The sequence below is a fragment of the Anabrus simplex genome, chromosome 3, assembly GCF_040414725.1.
Source record: "Anabrus simplex isolate iqAnaSimp1 chromosome 3, ASM4041472v1, whole genome shotgun sequence".
NCBI lineage: Eukaryota > Metazoa > Arthropoda > Insecta > Orthoptera > Tettigoniidae > Anabrus > Anabrus simplex.
Genome location: NC_090267.1, coordinates 100,318,202 through 100,337,403, shown reverse-complemented (window position 1 = coordinate 100,337,403; position 19,202 = coordinate 100,318,202). Strand labels below are relative to the sequence as shown.

General features: G+C 37.9%; 1 protein-coding gene across 4 annotated transcripts in view; it reads right to left on the bottom strand.

Annotated features, from left to right (window-relative positions):
- LOC136866028 (V-type proton ATPase 116 kDa subunit a 1) overlaps positions 1–19,202 on the bottom strand; it is a 338,604-nt gene that overhangs the window by 157,555 nt on the left and 161,847 nt on the right. For all 4 annotated transcript variants that reach the window (XM_067142636.2, XM_067142639.2, XM_067142638.2 and 1 more), the window contains exons 6-7: positions 12,642–12,818; positions 10,310–10,522 (exon numbers count right to left, since the gene is read on the bottom strand). In XM_067142636.2, coding sequence (XP_066998737.2) covers positions 10,310–10,522; positions 12,642–12,818 — 390 coding nt within the window. The remainder of the gene's footprint in view (positions 1–10,309; positions 10,523–12,641; positions 12,819–19,202) is intronic.

The window sequence follows — 19,202 nt, the reverse complement described above, 5'->3', positions numbered from 1 at the left end:
ACTGAAGATAAACAGTAGCAAGACAAAGGTGATGGTTTGTAGGAAAGATAACAAAAAAAGTCAGGGAAGAAGTAGATAATAAAAGGGGAGGAAATAGAGGTGGCAGATAAGCTTGAGTATATGGGGGTGGTAATAAGCAGAAATGGTAGTTGGGTTGAAAAAATTAGGCAAGGCAAATGGAAAGACCAAGCAGCACTCTCAGTAATTAGGATATTGGAAAATAAATTTTGGGGTGTAGATTATGATATACAAAGAATTATGTTTAATGCAGTGGTGAAGAGTAGAATTCTGTATACTTTTGAGATTTGGGGGGTTGACAAAGAGTGCGGGATATTAGAACAGATAGGGAGTACGTTCAGTAAGATTGTTATGGGCCACGATTGCAGATCATACACTGGCTTTGCCTTTACAATGTATGTCAAAAACATATCAGATGTAAGACCAATGTTCGGCGTTGACGTGAAGACAACCTAACCCCATGGCACTAGAGCCCTTGAAGGGTCTTGGCCTATCAAGCGAATGCTGCTCAGCCCAAAGGCCTGCAGATTATGAGGTGTCGTATGGTCAGCAAGACTAATCCTCTCGGCTGTTACTCTTGGCTGTCTAGACCGGGGCGTGAAGACAAAGGAAGTCTAAAAATGTGTACTGTACAAGAAAGGCATTCAGTGGCCCACCACTAGGACGCTTTAAAGTCTAACCTGAAATTGTAAGATATGTGTGCAAGAAATGCAAGGTCGAATGCCCATAACACGAGACGCGATACGAATGTGGGCTCGTGAATAGGAATTCCATGAATTTTCAAACATTTCTCAAAACTGCAGAATGTTATCAAAACATGCGGGCCTTCGAAATCTTAGAAAGGTCATCTGGCCATAACTACTCAGTGGCAGAGTAATAACGCATCTATTGTACTTGACGCTTAGTAAAATTAAGTTTTATAGACAGCAGGAATATTTTCGTGATGGATAGTCGTATTGTAAATATAGGTGGAAAAGGTTTTGCCGGCAAATTTTCAACAGGTTGAAATCAGTGATGTGCTCTGCTATATCTTGAGGTGTATCACATTCTTACTTAATTTCCGTATATAACATTAAAATCAAGATATCGTTTACTTCAGTCTTTATTTTTAACGACTTAACAACTGCTATCGGCCACTTTACGCATTTATTACGAAAACATGTTATCCTCTTTCATTTCGAATTTTCTTTAGAGAACAGCAGTCGACGGGTATTACTAATCAACTCCAACATCACCTTTAAATGTCGACGAGAGAGCTCGCAAATGCACAAAGTGAGAACACTATACCGTACCGAAGATGATCGATCGCATTTTGTTGCAAACATTTCAGTTTTCTTATTCAAACAGCGTCACCTATCCAAACTTAACCGTACTATACGTACGATGAAAAAACACTTCAAGCGCCAGTAGAGAAATCTTCGCTATAATTTTTCACAATAGCCTTTCTGTAATTTAACCAGACGCGAGAAAATATCAACTAACCTCTAAAATCAATTAAGCACTCTGCCATATCTCGAGGTGTATCCCATTCTTACTTAATTGCAGTATTTAGCCTCAAAATTAAGTGGTCGTTTAGTCAGCCTTAATTTTTAACGAGTTAACAACCATTATCGGACACGTTATTTACGCATTTATTACGAAAATATGTTCTCTTCCATTTAAAATGTTCTTTACGGAACAGCAATCGACGGGTATTACTAATCGACTCCTACATCGCCTTCGAATGTCAATGAGAGAACTCTAGTGCACAGAGCGAGGAACGATGCCGAAGGTAATCGATCGCATGCAATATCATCGCTGGGGTGCATAAATATTGGTAACGGACAAAATCGTGCGCGCTTAATCACTTGTAATAATGGATGCGTTTGTGATAGGACGATACACAGTTTAATATAGGAATTCTGAAGGGACAGAAAAAAGTAGTCGTTATAGAGGAGTTCTCGTTATATGCTGCACTCGCTATAGCGGACTTCTACTGTGTGTGTGTGTGTGTGTGTGTGTGTGTGTGTGTGTGTGTGTGTATGCTTTTGGCTTTACGTTGCACTGACACAGATAGGTCTTACGGCGATGATGGGATAGGAAAGGCCTAGGAGTAGGAAGCAGCCATGGCCTTAATTGAGGTACAGCCCCAGCATTTGCCTGGTGTGAAAATGGGAAACCACGGAAAACCATCTTCAGGGCTGCCGACAGTGGGGTGATGTTATAATTATTGTTATTGGTGTGGTTGAGTTGCATTTAATATGAGAGCTCGTTGTGTACAATGCACAGCTACAGATGGGAAAGGAGCCACCACTTTGAATCCAATGCCACTCAAATTTTACGAATGTCACAGGACACTATTCAATTTTAACATAAAACAACAGCAGAGCTGAATATACATATTTTATCCTAATTGTATCCATACGCCTGGCACTCTTTTTTAAACTTGGAATATGTTTTATTCTATGTAGGTATATATATATATATATATATATGAAGACAAAATCTTTTATACATAATGTGATAATTTTACAAGCAAATCATATCATTCAAGCTCCAAAAACATCAATCAAGTGTACAACTATGAAAATAAGACTTGAACACAGAAGTCAACCAATGAACTGAATAACATGCAAAGCACGAACGTTCATGTGCATGAAGTGTTCCTAGATATATTGTTTTTGTCTTATATATTTATAAGTTAGTTTTAAGTGGAGATAGTTTTTTATAAACTAATTTTAAGACCAAAAGCATATCATTATAGACATATAATTGCATTGTCACACATGACATACACGCCAGTTCCCGTTTTGGCATGCCCCATTTGGAAGTGACCAAATATTTGTTGTTGTATGACATTCCCCAGACAATGTAATCTCAATCGTAACTTCATGATCTATATGCGAATGTTTTGTTCAGCTGAAGATGACCCTATGTAGGGGGTCGAAACCGGTACTGTAGCATAAGTGCAATAAATAAGTATTGAATAGGTGGAAATCCTTTCCTATTTCTAATAGTAAACAGCAATTAATGTTTCCTAGGTCTTTGACCTCAAACGACTTCTGTAGAAATTTATAGTCCTCGTCAATTTCTATCGAGTTCTGTGACTAAAATAAAATGTCATCAACATAAACTATGATTAGGAGAGCATCAGCATCTGAACGCTTCACATAGACGCTCGAATCACCAGATGTTGGTTTGACACCAAGCTTTAGTAGTTGCTCGTTCATGCGTTGGTGCCAACAGCGGCCGGCCTGCTTCAAGCCATATGGAATATACAATCCTTGTTCAGCATCTGCAGCAACCTCTTGGCCTCAGCTATGATCTCTGATGTTCCATTGCTTTCCTGTACAATTAATTAGATTATTTCCCTGGTGTAGCTTGGCACCTCCATAAAGATCTCCTCTTCAACAATTCCATTTAGGTATGCAGTTGCTACATCAAATTGTTGGACATAAATTCCATGATGAGCAGCGAGCGTAATAGCCATTCATATTGAGCTGAATCGTGCTACTGGTGAGAACGTTTCAGTAAAATCTACACCTGGCCTCTGGAAAAAACCCCTGGCCACGACTCCAGCCTTCCTTCATGTGCTCCATACTTATTCCTAAAGACTACACGACCTCCAATTGTCGTCCTATTTTTTGGGCGGTCTACGAGATCCCAGGTCTTGTTTCTTAGAACAGAGACAAATTCATCTGCCATCACCAGCATCCACTCATTTTTCTCTGGTCCTGAAAATGCCATCTGAATTGGAACCTAAGCCAGACATACCAAATCAATTCACCCTCCAACATGTTCCTGGTAAAGCTTTCGAGGTCTGCCTCGTGTTCCCAAACTAAACATTTTTTATCTTCCTGGAGCATGTCCAGATTGTTGTATTTCTGGTTCTAGTTCATTTTCAAAACCAAGAAATTCTTCTTCTGAACTATCCGAACCTTTGATGCTTTCTGTACATTCTGTGTGTCTAGGAGTTATGTTTACATTGATGAAAGGATCAACCTGTTTTGGCTCTAGCTGGGATGATCTTCATCAAAGTGCCCTACATTTGGGCACTGACTTGGGAAAATATCAAGATCATATTTTTGCTCTTTTCTATCTCCTTTCAAAAACTTGACATCACGTGAGATTTCCACTATTCATTTCTGTGGTATCTAAATTATGAAACCTTAGGACTGCTCCACATATCCGAGGAATATACCCTTTTTTCCCTGAGGGTCGAATTTTCCTATGTTCTGCGATCGATTTAGGCAGTAGGTTTCACATCCAAATTTTTTGAATTTACTAAAATTTGGAACCTTTCCAGTCCAGGCTTTGTAAGGAGTTCGTCCACCCAGTTTTCTTGTAGGGCACCTGTTTTAAATGTAATTTGCTATTGCAAAACAGCCTCTGCCCAGAAAGGAGGAAGTCCGGACTGCATTAATAAACATCTGACCATCTTGACGAGTGTACGGTTTTCTTTCCGCTACTCCATTTTGTTCCGGGTTATGCAAAATCGTCAGATGTCGTACCATCCCGGAGTTCTTGAACAGTGCGTTGAATTAGGAATTCATGTACTCCATACCACTATCAGATTGTAAAATCTTATTCTTCGCATTTTTCTGTGTTTCTAAATGCTTTCTGAAGTCCTGAAACTCATTAATGACTTCATTTTTCTGACAAAGAAATTTCACATCACACCATCCAGTCGCATCATCGACGAATGTGACGAAGTAACGTCATTTCCATTCAAAGAAACCCTCATAGGGCCACAAATATTGGAATGAACCAATTCCCTTGGTTCCATTCTCCTATCGAACTTCTTCGGAAAAAGGGGTACATGTCATCTTTCCTTGGAGACAGATCTCACATTCAAAATCCTCTTCAATGTCAATGACTTCGATTCCCTCTATCCTTTTACTTTTCACTGCCTCGCGCAGATCCATTATGTTTAGATGTCCCAATCAAATGTGCCAGTCCATAATAGATTCTTTTCACATATCTTCAGCCCGGGCAATTTTTCCCTGTTCTTCGGTGTATGACCCATTAACATAATAAAGTCTATTTTTTATGTGCAACGAATAAGGTACTATCGTTCGCTTCTGTAACTTGAGTGGATGTTTTGTCAAACATTACGCAGTGACCCCTGTCTACGATCTTCCCAACTGAGAGTAGATTAGAACGCAGACCAGGTACGTATAATGTATCACATAGGTTGAAACTTTTATCACGACCATCAACGCTCACTGACATTGTCACATCTTTTGCACTTATTTTCATCATAGAACTGTTTGCCAACTTTAAATTGTCAGAAACAATTACAGTGGAACCTTGATTCTCCGTTTTTGGAGGGACCACCGAAAAAAAAAACGTACAACACGGGAAAACGGAAAATCTGGGAATGAATGAACCATGAACAATTTGGCTAAACATCACAAAAAAAAAAAAAAAAAAAAAAAAAAAAAAAAATATATATATATATACTTAAAATCTTACAAACACCCCTAAACCAAATTATAGCCCCAATGGGCCTTCCGCCTAACAAGCGACCGCTGCTCGGTCCAAACGCCTGCAGATTACGAGGTGACGCATGCTCAGTGTGACGAATCCTTTCGGCCGTTATTCCTACCTCTCTAGACCGGGATCGCCATCTCACCATTAAATAGCGCCTCAATTAAAGGTAATCATAGAATGAGTGAACCTGGAACCAGCCCTCATATCCAGGTAAAAGTGACTGACCTGGCCGGGAATCGAACCTGGGTCCTCCGGGTGAAAGGTAGGCAAGTTCGACCGCGGGGCCGGCTTCAAACATTAATTACCAGTACGCAACCTAAAAGTCTCGAAACTTTACATTCAGTTTTACCGGGGAAACTTCTTTCAGTTCAGCAACTTTGATCGGTCAAACTGTTCGAAAAACCTAATAACATTAAGCCAAACAATCGACCACAAGTATTTTTTAATTCCCTAATCTAGTAAAATAAAGCACATTGGATACAAAATCGTCCAACATGATGGCGAAATCCCTTTTTCTTTAAATCTTCCATTGTAATTTGGTCACTGGTATACTGTTCGTAGTCAGTTTGTGGAAATCTACCGCGCAAATTAGGCCTACGGCCTACATGGACTTTTAAAGGTTATGTTGAACTCGAGAATATTATTTCGAAGGTAAGTATCAATTCTCAAGTTTTCGAATGCATTATATTCAATAATGTCCGTCACTAATCACGATTAAATTGGAAAGAGAAAAAATATCAACAAAACTTCCGAATTTACGGTTATTCACGACCTTGACCTCAGCTGGAAAACGCGCTCGCTGTCCAAGTCGGTACGAGTGCGAAATGATGCAAAGGTTTTTACATGTAACGGGCGCAAATAAAACGACTGCGGTTTTAACATTTTAACACAATAACGTGAAATTCCTAGTTTTACATTAGGACCAAAACAGTAAAAGGCAATCCCAAAACCTTCCATGGCTTTATGTATGTAAGGTGCAACATCTGTTCAGGTCTCGATAACGTAATCGTATGCGATAATATTAAAATACTAAATTTATGTTACTTAAGAAGGAGCAGTTTAGATTCCTTCCTGAAAGCTCAGCGACTATACAGTGCCCTGAGGGAAGTGCTGAAAACCTGGTCGGTGATACACTCGGGGGGGAAAAAAAAGAAAAGTAAACATTTCACCGCCGATCGCTTTTCCTCTTCCTCAAATTACTGCAATGACTGGACGTTAACACCAAGATCCGCAAGTATGCGTCGTGAGATACAGTTTCTTGAAAAACGCGTGATCGAGGATTTAGCGTTGATGGGACTGAAATTTCTGAACGGTTGATACGGGAAATTGTTTCTTCGAGGAACGGATAATGCAGGATTTTTACAACGTGATTTAATTAGGATGCTCGTGGGACCACGTAATTTAAACGGATAATACAGGAAAAACGTAGCTTCCGGGAACGTATAATCGAGGTTCTACTGTAGTAATATTCTACTTGTGAAAAATAGTCCAGATTTTTACACATATGCGATGTACAGCCGCTGTCGAGGCACCACACTTTATCTGAGTCGCGGTCCGTCACGAACTTGCATGAGTTCAGTTCTGATGTAATATACAGCGAGGTACTTTCTTCGGCCTTGTGAGCATTGTCATGGTCATTTTTACTTGATTTTCACTTGTTCACCTGATGGCCTATCTTTTTACGATAGCAACGAAGGTATGTGTATCCTCCTTTTTCGCCTTTTATCGATTTTGCTTGTGGGCTTTCTGTTATTGTATTTCTTTTCAACAGTAATACAGGTTTGCATCATGTTGTTTCGGTCACTGCTCCTTGTGTAACTTTCGACAATTTTTATGCGTAATACCTTTGGGCTTTGGAAGTTCATTGTCAAAACTGACAGGCAAGCTATACAGAAGCAATATGGATAACAAATTGTCGATTGCCACCCACGTCCATACCATTGAGCTTGTCCACAGCGTCGAAAAATCTCTACAAATGATCGCGTACATCCCCATCTTTACTCGTTCTTTGAAGCACGATCTATTCTAATAATGTTGCTTTCCACGTTGGCCCCTTCAATTGGTAAATCGACTAGTTTTAGCCACAGTTCGCATGAAGTGACAATCTTTTACCTGTTTCAATTCAGAGGTTGAATCACCAAGATGATATCTGACATTGCTTCACTGTCATGTTCTTCCCATTCTCATACCTGCAAACTTTTGAAGGGCTATCAATAAAAAAACTCACGTGCAACAAAATCTAACAATTTTAGACATACCCCAGCTTGACGAAAATAATTATACTTCTGGGCTACAAAATATAATAATTCATGCTTTAAACAGGGTACTTCAATGAAATAATATCTACTTACATCACAGGCCAATTATTTGTAAATGAACATAACAATCAAGAAGAAATCCATGTTAAACAGCAGGAGGCATGGTGAATATTAGTTTCGAGCATACATGACAGGACTTCCTTGATAAATTAAGTAGATATGCGATAACTGAAAAAGGTTTTACACAATAAAACTTGTTTAACGTAACACAGACAAGAAATAATGATACACACTGTAAATCACACGCCAGTTCGACTTCCTTCAAAAAGTCTTGAGAAAATGTTCTGTCATAACAGGAACCAGAACTCCTGGTCTTCAAAACAGAAATAGACTCCAGAGATTCACTGGACATGCATGATCTGAACTCTGTTCTATTTTTCTTCACAAGGCTGAAAACACGTTCATATTCGGCACTGATATGCAGTATGGTGAGAATAGAGAGCATTACTCTAGAAATTCGGTTATACTTAAGAAGTCCATCGGCTCCACAAATTCTTGATATTTGTGTTCAACTAGAATCACTTGCAGCATCTTGATTTGCAGCTGAAGTGTCATCTACCTGAAAAGCTGTGAACTGCCTCTGAAGCTCATTCATCACCTCATCTGTAGTTTCATTCCCTTTTCCAAGGAAGAAAAAAAAAAAAAAAAAAAAAAAAAAAAAAAAAAAAAAAAAAAAAAAAAAAAAAAAAAAAAAAAGAAAACTGTGCATCTTCAATGTTGTCTAACCTAGCAACTTGAGCATGCTTTAACATAATCATCCTTGAGTGGAAACTTGATGATGTAGTCACAGGCAATACAAAAGTAGTTTCTTACTGATGAAAAGAAAAGGGATTTATCTGTATCCTGGAGATCATTCACTATGTTCGAAGTCCGAATGTCAGTAACTAACTCATCACTTAAATCGTTTCTTCCACCATGTGCAATATTAATATCACACCCACATACCGTGCAAAAGGCATATTTTTCTCCCTTTCTTGATTTTAGTATGCACAGAAAATCAAAAGAATATGATTCTTTAAATGTCTGGAAGTACTCTTTCTCATTGGATTTATTCATGATAATCTACAATAGGAATGAAGCGTATGAAAATGTCCGAGAGCAAATGTCTCGATATGTACTGAAAATCAAAATGAACCTGGATCACTGAACGTCACATAAAATTATAACAAACACTCAAGGCAGTCAAACATTTCATTAAAACGTGTCAAAGCACACAAAATCTTAAACCATTAAATGAACTCGACGTCAACCTCGTGAACAAAGAATATGCACATAGTAAAAAGCATACACACATGTGGAACGAATGTAATTCTCCTTCTTCTGTATAATTAAATGGGCTTTACTAACAACGGTATACCCAGTTACTGGAACGAATGTAATTAGTCCAACGAATACAGGAAACTGCAAAGCACGAAGTCATAACACAAAAACTCTAACACTTCATTAAAATATGTCAACCTTAAAAGGCCAAAACTTTCAAAGAATGCCAACTTCGTGAACAAAGAACAACACTCACGTGGTCAAAGGATGAAGGTTAAATCACAAGTGGAACAAAGAATTTTCGGAGCAGAGCCTGTCGACACCTAAGATTCTCACCAAAGAGGATTCACACAGAACAACTGTTATCCCGGCTTTAAATTCAATTCCAATAACGACACAAACATCACACGGTTAAAAATACCAATCATATCAAAGAATGAGTTATCGACTATTGTGGACTTGTCTTGGACCAAGACCGAGCGTGCTTCGACCCACACAAACAATCGATTGTACGGAAGTGGAGCGATTATTGAATGTTAACGCTTCAAATTTTTTCTGCAAAGTCATAAAATGACACTGTCCATTCGTAACATGCTGCAATTTCCAAAATTTTTACGGATAAACTGTAAAAGTGGGCAGGTATGCATTCTGTAATAGAGGCTGCGTTCTTGCTGACCGGTTCAGGCTTAACCTTTATCCCAGCTATATACGCCCATGTACGATTTTTTACTAACACAGACTTCATGTGAATTTTCCACGTCTCAAAGTTGTCCTTTGACGTCTCGATGCGCACCATACTTGAAGTGTTCATCTTCACACACTATTTCTTCACAGAAGCCACTTGGCTAAATATTTAACTCAACCTCGCTAACCGCGCGAAACATATTTTCAGGCGTCTATTTTTCAGTGTATTTTATCACTATGCATTTAATCACTTTCCAAATTTAAATGATAAAATTATTTCCAGTGATGAAAAGGCACGATGTTTAGGAAAGAAATAAGGTCAGTACGGTTTATATTAGAATGACACTATTTATTACATACATAAATCACAGATGGATACAGTGAAAACAAGACATGGAGATTACAATAGTGACGTGCCAGAATGGAAAAAGAAACCATAGTGTGTAGGTGGTGCTACTTGATGGTGGCTCAGCCAGAGTCATATGAATATATATATATATATATATATTCTCAACAAATAATAATAATAATAATAATGATAACAACAACAAGCTTACCGTTCCTCTCCGCAATGCTAGCTGAATAGTTTCTAGATCGAGCACTGGCACCCAACATTCTGCTATAAGACACTTCTGAGTGACATCCAAATTGAACAGGTTGAGGGTGTGATATATAGCCTTAATTTTGCGGACCTTAACAAACCAGTTCTTGATGTTCTTGGCAGCAGCTACAAGCACCCTATGTCTGTGGTCCTGCGTCTGTCCAAGAACCTTTAAAACAAAAAGGAATGATACACTATTAATTCAGCCACTCTTTCTTCTTTATAGTTATAACTTCATGATATGAGCACTGGAATTTGTTTCTTTTGTAATATCTGAAGCCATCTATTTCCAGTTTTGACTCAGTTAATTCATAACTGTTGGTTCTCAATCTGCCAAAACTAATTTTGAATACATATATTTATAGACTACATTCACCGGCAAAGAAGAGAAACACTTATGTATTTCAGACAAAATTTAACGTTAGTCCATTTGAAACGTCGTATAAATTAAATACTGTGATATTACAATAGGGCAAAGTACTGTAAGGTACAGGGAGGACAATTTGTACACCAGGAGCCCCAGTTCTGGTTGCAGGAGAAGCACTACTGAATGTGATGATCGCTTTCTCGTAATGCAACTTCGTGATCCACAAACAACAGCTGTGGAGGCCAGAAATCATTTGCAGCAAGTACAGGGCACTAACATCAGTGAAAGGACAGTCAGGAGGGGGTTGTACGAAGCGGATTTAAAGTCCAAGAGGCCCATCATAGGACCTCTGCTTACACGTGAGCACAGTGCCTCTCTGATGCAATTCGCCAACACCCATCAAAACTGGACTGTTGAGCAGTAAAGCTCAGTGCTGATCATGGGTGAATCCAAATTCTGTTTGAGGGCACCAGATGGAAGGGAGAGAGAATGGAGAAGGTTTGGGGAATATTATTCACCCTGTACTTTCTCTGCAAGGCTCTGTGATGGTCTGGGCTGGAATTATCACTGATGCGCACACAGAGTTTGTGTTCGTCCAGAATGGAAGCCTGACAGCCCACTGATATATCAGGGAGATTTTAGTGTATCACATGGTACCTTTTGCATCTGTCATTGGCAAGAATTTTATCCTGATGCATAACAATGCTCGCCCACACATTGCTGTTTGTGTACGTGAGTACCTGGATGAAGTCTGAATTGAGTGCATGGTGTAGCCTGCTCGTAGACCTGCCTAAACCTGATAGAGCATGTCTGGAGATATGCTAGGGAGACTTGCTAGGAGTCTTTCCCCTGACAGACTGGCTCAACTTCAGACTGCGCTCCAGGCAGAATGGGAGCTCATACCACTAGAGAATATTTGAGATTGCATCCTGAACATGCTGACAATCACAGTTGTAACTGCAGCTAAAGGTGGTAATACCTGTTACTGAGGCAATGGAAATGTCTTGAAAACGTGGACAAATTGACTGCATACAAAACTGTGCACAGCTTCAGGTTTCAACATTTCCAAATTTGTGTTGGTGGACTGTTGTGATTGTCACGATCAATAATCTTTAGCATTTATTATTTGAAACTTCTCAAACGGGCTAATTACGGTAACTTATGACGCATTACCATATTGTAAGGTAATATTTTATTTTTACCATGTTTCAAATGGACTAACATTAAATTTTGTCTGAAATACGTAGTTTCACTTTTCCTTTAATTAAGTTGTTTCTTTTTCAGGTATAATTTTGTTACCATATGTTTTCTTTTTCAGATAGTTTATAAATTTATTTATTAAAAATTAGTTTCAACAGACTGAAGAACCCAACAGTTATAAATTCACTGGACTTTTATCTATCAGGAAGAATAATGCCAGCTGTGTCTTTAAAAACCAAAGATCTTAGATGACATTGTGCAAAATATTTGCACTGCAGGATTTCTAATGCATCAGTCTTGTCTAGTAACAAGTCTCGTGCATTTGTGTAATAGACATTGCAAAAATTTGCTTTGGCAACTTTGGACTAGAAACCATGCATCTAATATACTTACTGCAATACAGAAACAGTATCAGAAGGAAAAGACTATAACGGATTCAAAATAGCAGAAACAAACAAATTATAGGTACAATTTTATTCAAAATGTTTAAAATCCTTTCTTGAATGAATAAGATTCTTTTGATGTTTTCTGTATCCTACATGACCTATTTTGAGATAAAAGTCTCCATTACAGAACATCTTATCCCAGCAACAAATTTAAATATTGATTATCTAGCAAGTTCAAGCAAATATTAGTTTATGAAAAAAATCTGTAGACATCACAATTATTAGAAAACAGAGGGTGGTATATATTACTACAAAATAATTTTAGAAGTATTTACAGTGTTTAAGTCTTCAATACGAGTCATGACACCCATTGCCATTTCTCTACGATCAGCTGGAGCCTCAGGGCAAGGATATAAAGTAGCACGGAATCCCTCGCAGATCTTTTTTACTCGAGTTTTCAGCTGGTCTCCTTGGAAGAAGATGATGAACACCGACTTAAAAACCTGATCTCCCTGCAAAATATTGGAAAATGTCAATGAGCATACTTAAAATTATATTTCATAGGGAATTTTACAGCAGTGACCAAATCATAATTCAATTATGGTCCTATCTGGAACAATTTTTCATATTCTCATTCCGAAGAAGTCAACACAAAGTATGGATTTTAAACAAGCAAATCAGATTCTATGGTTTGTAGAATTCCTTAGACAGCTCATTCCATGAACATCAATACTGAACCATCTTCAGATAAAAGTTGGTCTGATGCACAAATCTCTCCAGGAATTGTATACTATTTTGGATGTGAAATGCACCGAGAAGGTAGCCATCAAAAGTTATTTAGTGCAAGGTCCAAGGAACCAGAGCACAAGGACAAGTATCAACTCAATGGATCTACCGGGTGGTCTCTTTTTCAAATTTTTAATTTTTTTTACAATCTGCTTTACATCGCACCAACACACAGGTTATAAGGGGGGCCGATGGAATGCTTGGTGTGAACATGGGAAAACAATCTTCAGGGTTACCGACAGTGCGGTTCGAAACCACTACCTCCCGAATGCAAGTTGACAGCTATGTGACCCAAACTGCATACGCACTTGCTCCGTTTATGATGTTCTCTCCAAGTAATGACACTGAAGGCTTTGGATACAGAAGAATAGAGTTTGCTCCATCAGCCAAGTGGCTGAATTATGACAGCCATGAGGCAAAATAAATAAGATATTAACTTATTTAACTAGAAAAACATTGGTTGTAGAAGGTGGAACATTGGTTGCAGAAGCTCACTAAAAATCAACTTTTTAATGTGATTATTTCACAGAAAACCCAAACTTTTGTGCTGTTTGTAATGAACAGGTGAATTACTTTCACCAAAATCTACTGCATGTATCTAATTATGTTAATCACAGAAAGTTATGACAAAACTAGACCACCTATGATGATTTGAAATTTATCCTTCAATCTGTAATTAATGACAGAAGAGCTCTACTCAAAATGCTTGTCTATAAATTTAAAAATTGTAAATAAAAAACATTAACATTCAGTGCATTAAAAAAAATTGTGTTTGCAACAGTGACTCCATGGATGTGAAGTGTTTTGTTCATAATGGCCATGTTTTGTTGTCCAAACCTGAATGCATACAAACAGAGAACATCCCACTTTGCAAAGTGAATTTTACTTTAACACTGTTTATGTGATTCTCACTCCTCGTAGCATTCAATTTGTTTGCAATAGATTACTGCATTTCATAATGAGTAGGGTGAGAGGATAGGGTTTTTAATGATATTGGCAACAGCAACCATACAGAATGCAAAGTGTTTTGTTCATCAGTTCATTATGGCCATTTATATTTTCTCTTAATATTTCAGTTTTCCTGGTTATCTTATCAGTTTGGGTGGGTTGATTTTCTTTTGTTTAATTTTTGCTTGAACCTTTGTTGCGGCCTTATGCCAGGATTGGCCATTTTATTGTTTACTTGTGTTGTTGCCATGGTAATGTGAAGTAAGATTATTATTATGATGTCTTGGGATGTAGGCGTGGCTCGGCTGGTGTAATGTTGATTGTGTAACTCATTCTTGGTTCTACCCTTGCTTCTGGGAAGTTTGTCGTGCACCTTCTTGCATATTAACTTATTTTCTGATTAATTTTGGATTTCCTGTTCTGAGGAAAGTATTTATGTTACCGAAATTAATTTAATTGGACTGGATTTTCATGTTGATGTGAGATCCTACTTACACAAGACTCAAACCTTATAGGTGTTATCTCAAGGTTACAATTTTATTTTATTTTTTGGGGTCTTTGGTTTAAATTAGTCTAGGAAAGCGGATCCGCAATTTAAGTTTTAATTTAATTGTTCTAGTAATTTCAAACTCTAATTTTCTTGTTGGTTAATTTTTCTTTAAGGATGATGTCCTTTTGGTTTTACAAATGTGACCTCTTCTGTTGAATCAGTTTTTCAGTTTGATTGAAAATTATTAAATTAATATTATTTGTAATTTTAAACTTTAATTTGTTTGTTGATTTTTCTCTAAGGACTATGTCCTTTGTTTTCCATTTGATCTTTCTGTTAAATTAAAATTTACATTCACTTGAAGACTTGAATTTTCTTTCATAGTCTAGTTTTTCAGCGCAGTCTCAATTTAAGTTATCCATGCACTGTGGGTTTTTATGGGCCTGTTTTGGGTTAAGTATCTTTGGTGCTTTGCTTCCTTGTTTTTCCTTGAGTTTTTTCCTTCTTTCCCCATTACACCAGCTTATAGGTATAGCTGGCTGGTGCATTTGTTGCTGACCACTAGTGTGATCGTAGTTGGTATCGCGCAAGCGGCTCACCATTGTTTATTGTTCAAATCTGGGTATTTAAACCGTGAATCCAACAACCCATTTCGTGATGTGAATTGGTGAAATAAAGTAAAACGTACTGTTTGTTTATGTAAAACTGGAGACGTGTTCAAATTCCGGAGGACCAGTAACACTACCACAAGGTGTGGATAGGATTACAAAACACATAACAAAACAGTAGTTGATATAAACAAACTGTATTGAAGAAACACGTACAGCACAGTATAAATTCTGTATACAAGGTAGTTAGGAGATAAGTACAGCATCCAAAGAAGAGAAGTTTCAATTATACACTAGGCATGAATAACAGATTGAGATAGAACAAAAATGATGATTAGTGTGCTGATACAGGAGGAAAATATAACCAATGAATGTTAACATAAGTACAAAACAGTTTATGGGATTCTCTCCGCCGAGAGTGATTGATTTGTTTGTAATCACAGTACTGCAGTACATAATTAGAGAGTTAGAGGAAAAGCAACAAATGAGTGAAGTTACAGGAAGACCAGCATATAACTGGTTTGTCATTCAAACCTGACAGTATTCAAACAGTGAATCTTAAAACCCAGCTTGCAGTGTGAATTGGTTAATGTAAGAAGTGTTTTTAATGCAACTTTTCCTGATGACATTAATTTCTCTGCAATAAGAGTAGTGTGGTGCAAGAGTGGGGTTAGAGGAAGACAGAGACACGTTTTTTTGAATAGTAAGAGACCAACAACATTTTGAAAACTAGCTTGCAAATAACAGCCCAACAGGCAATTTGAAGTTCGGACAAATATATTCTAATTGTTTTCTTTGTAATTCAAACAATATTGCAAAATATCGTTAAATTATTTCACTCTAGCAGTTATGCATGTTATAATACTGACAAAGAGTGAAGGTGTGGTTCAGTATAACGAGAAATTTTGGGATTAGATGCATTAGGTCTGATTCTAACTGTGACAAAAATTTCACATTTGAATCAAACACTACCTTCAGTAACATAGCTGAAAGGTATTCTGTTCAATACTACACCTATTCCTTCATTTTTCTTTGCTCTAATTCATTCAAATTAACAAACAGTCGTCTAATAAGAAAGCAGCTAACTAGATTGAACACTTCATTGATCTTTTTAAGAGAGTCATGAAGACACTATGTGGCACAACACAGCGTTTGGCAGAGAATCCAGTAACAGTGTCTGGATGGTAGGTGCAGATGTCATGAGGCTGTGTAATGTTTCACACAGAATACAGCAATCTTACCTTCTTGTGGTTTGCCTTCGTTAAATGGATCTTTCAGGACATATCTGGACATAAGAGGTAAACTATTGTAAAATCAAAAACTACGATTTTGAGATTTAATTGTATGGGACATGGTTTGGTCGTGTCTTCTTATGGGTACACTATTGTAAAAGTATGATCCACAGGAATGAAGGTGCAAGGAGAACCCAGAGATAACCAATGGTAAATGATCAAATAATAGTTCAATCTTATGCCGTGCGCCACACTCCTTATAGTACTGGCTCTTACGATAGTTTACCATGGCCAGAATTGTCATCGATCCACCTTAAAGATAGCAAAATGTGCACTTCAGCAGCTTCTTTCTGTTCTCCTGTAAAGTTAGTAAAATGTAATTTACAATAGTTTACCTCTGACGTCCAGATATAGAGTACTATCATCTAGCCACTGTGACATCAGATTTCCCCACATGATTAACAACTGCACAATACGACCAACTCTGCCTCAATCAAACTCTCTCAAATGCTAATAATTTTTCTCATGCATCTGAGATGCGCTCTTTGTTTAGCAACCTTCTCTCACTGTGCTGATGAACTGACTGATGTTCATACATTTCTGACAACACTATTGCTTTTTGAGATGGCACCACAATGGACTCTAGTGGTCGTTTTACATATTACAAATCATTGCACCTGTAATCATTAACATATCAATTAATAGTATGAACATGTACCAAACTACATCAAAATTGTATCATTCCTTCTGGGAGCTTAACCTTTCCTTTTGTCAATGAGCATATACTAATGTCCTTGCATATGTCCTTGCATCAATGCTGTGTGCCTAGGAAACATGATGCAATAAAATTTCAGATGTGCCAAGTTTCAATAGAAATTGTGCCAAAATGCATCTCGCCCCTGGCAATGTTATGTGGACTTGACAATAACAGCAAGCATCGCCTTAGAGATCCTGTAATATTTAGGAAAACCATCAGCTTATTTCATCTGCCCTACAGATGTACACCGATCTTCAGTTCTATCCAGCTATTTATGGAATGAGGAAAAGTGCAGTCCTTTAAACAATACAGAAGTACTAAATCTGCTCTCAAAATCAGGAGAGCAGTCTTAGTGACAAGGAAAGGAGGAGGAAGGATTAAAAATTAGGAGTTTCCCCACTTAAATCAACGGAGTCTACATATCTGGAATTTTATTTCTTCACTACAATGAGGATCTCAAAATTAGAGTAGATAAATACTGACTTTAAAATTGTACATTAGCAATTTGCTTTTATGTCGTGCCAACAGAGATAGGTCTTATGGTGATGGGCTAGGAGTAGGAAGAAAGCAACTGCGGCTTTATTTAAGGTACGGCTCCAGTATTTGGTTGGTCTGAAAATGAGAACCATGGAAAACCATTTTCAGGGATGCCAACAGTGAAACTCAAACCCCCATCTCCTGCATGCAAGCCGCCAGCTACGCGACCCATACCATGCAGCCACTTGCTCGGTAAAAATAAAGCACCAATAAGTGTGCCTCGTAGTTGCATATTACGAGTACATTTCACTCATTTCTATACATTTGTATTAAAGAAAGCATTGCCTTATATTCATGTGGACTGTAGAGCTCCAGTTACTGGATATGAGAATTTTTGTATAGTACAGTATCATTCGACTAATGTTTTCTGATGTCTTTTAAAGTCCATGTAATACTGACTTGATAGTTATACCAGGGAACCAATATACGGAACCATCATTTTAATACCTACTGCAATAATTTTAACATGTTGTTGAAACAGACTTTAAATCTCACCAGGCCTTTAGTTATGGCCAGAACAATGTTTGTTTTCATTTAATTATCTGCATTTAGGTCTGTTGACAAGGTGGCAGATTCCCTAGCAATGTTTACCTAATGTTTACTGAAGTGATTTCAAGGAAGTAGGAAATTTATCACTTTGAAGACGATGTCACCCCATGTGGGGTGACGGACCCTCATACAAAATGTAGTAAGGCACCCCGACATGGTAGTGTGTCCAGGTCTCTCAACTTCAGGCTGTCGCACGAAACTAGCGCTACCATTCGCTGTTGTATTGCATTGCTTGTTCACATAATGTGTTCACAGAGTGCAGCGCAGTGCCCATTCCTTTCTCAGCATGCTGTGCATTGCGCAACAGACAGTGGAATTTCTCTGACATACGCAACTATCAGAATTCAATTATTAATGGCAAGGAAAATAATGTGGATTAGAGTTTATTATCGCTTTATTCTTACATACTGGTTGAGATTTAGCACTCAGATGAAAATGTAAACCGGGGCCACGTGTAAATAAATACAATGTTTCTGCAAACCTGAGAATGTTCCCCAGTAATTGTCACTGGCTGGTGATTTGGTTGAATCATTGCCCGATGCAGCTCCGGAATCTTTGCTAGTGTCCTCACTACACAAACTACTGTCGAATTCCGACTCGGAAAAGGTGGCATCACATTGCAAATCCTAAATGTCGAGATCTCTTGATTCAACATTCGAACCCTTTTCAAGTTGTTCCATCTCTCTATCGGTAATCATGGCTTACTCAACACAGAAACACATAACATCAATTAAATTCTTCTCACAAAACTGTAAATTACAAGGAACTCGTTGAACGGCACGTAAATCAACAGCTCACAACACAGAGCACAGTGTTCCACAACAACAAAGGTAAAAAGGCTGTAACCCCTGTAGGGGTGATGTGCGCTTTCTCTGTTGCATAGTCAACCTGATAACCATGCCACCCCAATGGGGTGACACAAAAATAGTAACTTTGAACATGAATTATGTCTTTGATTATCATCTACGAATGAAATTACGAACATCCGT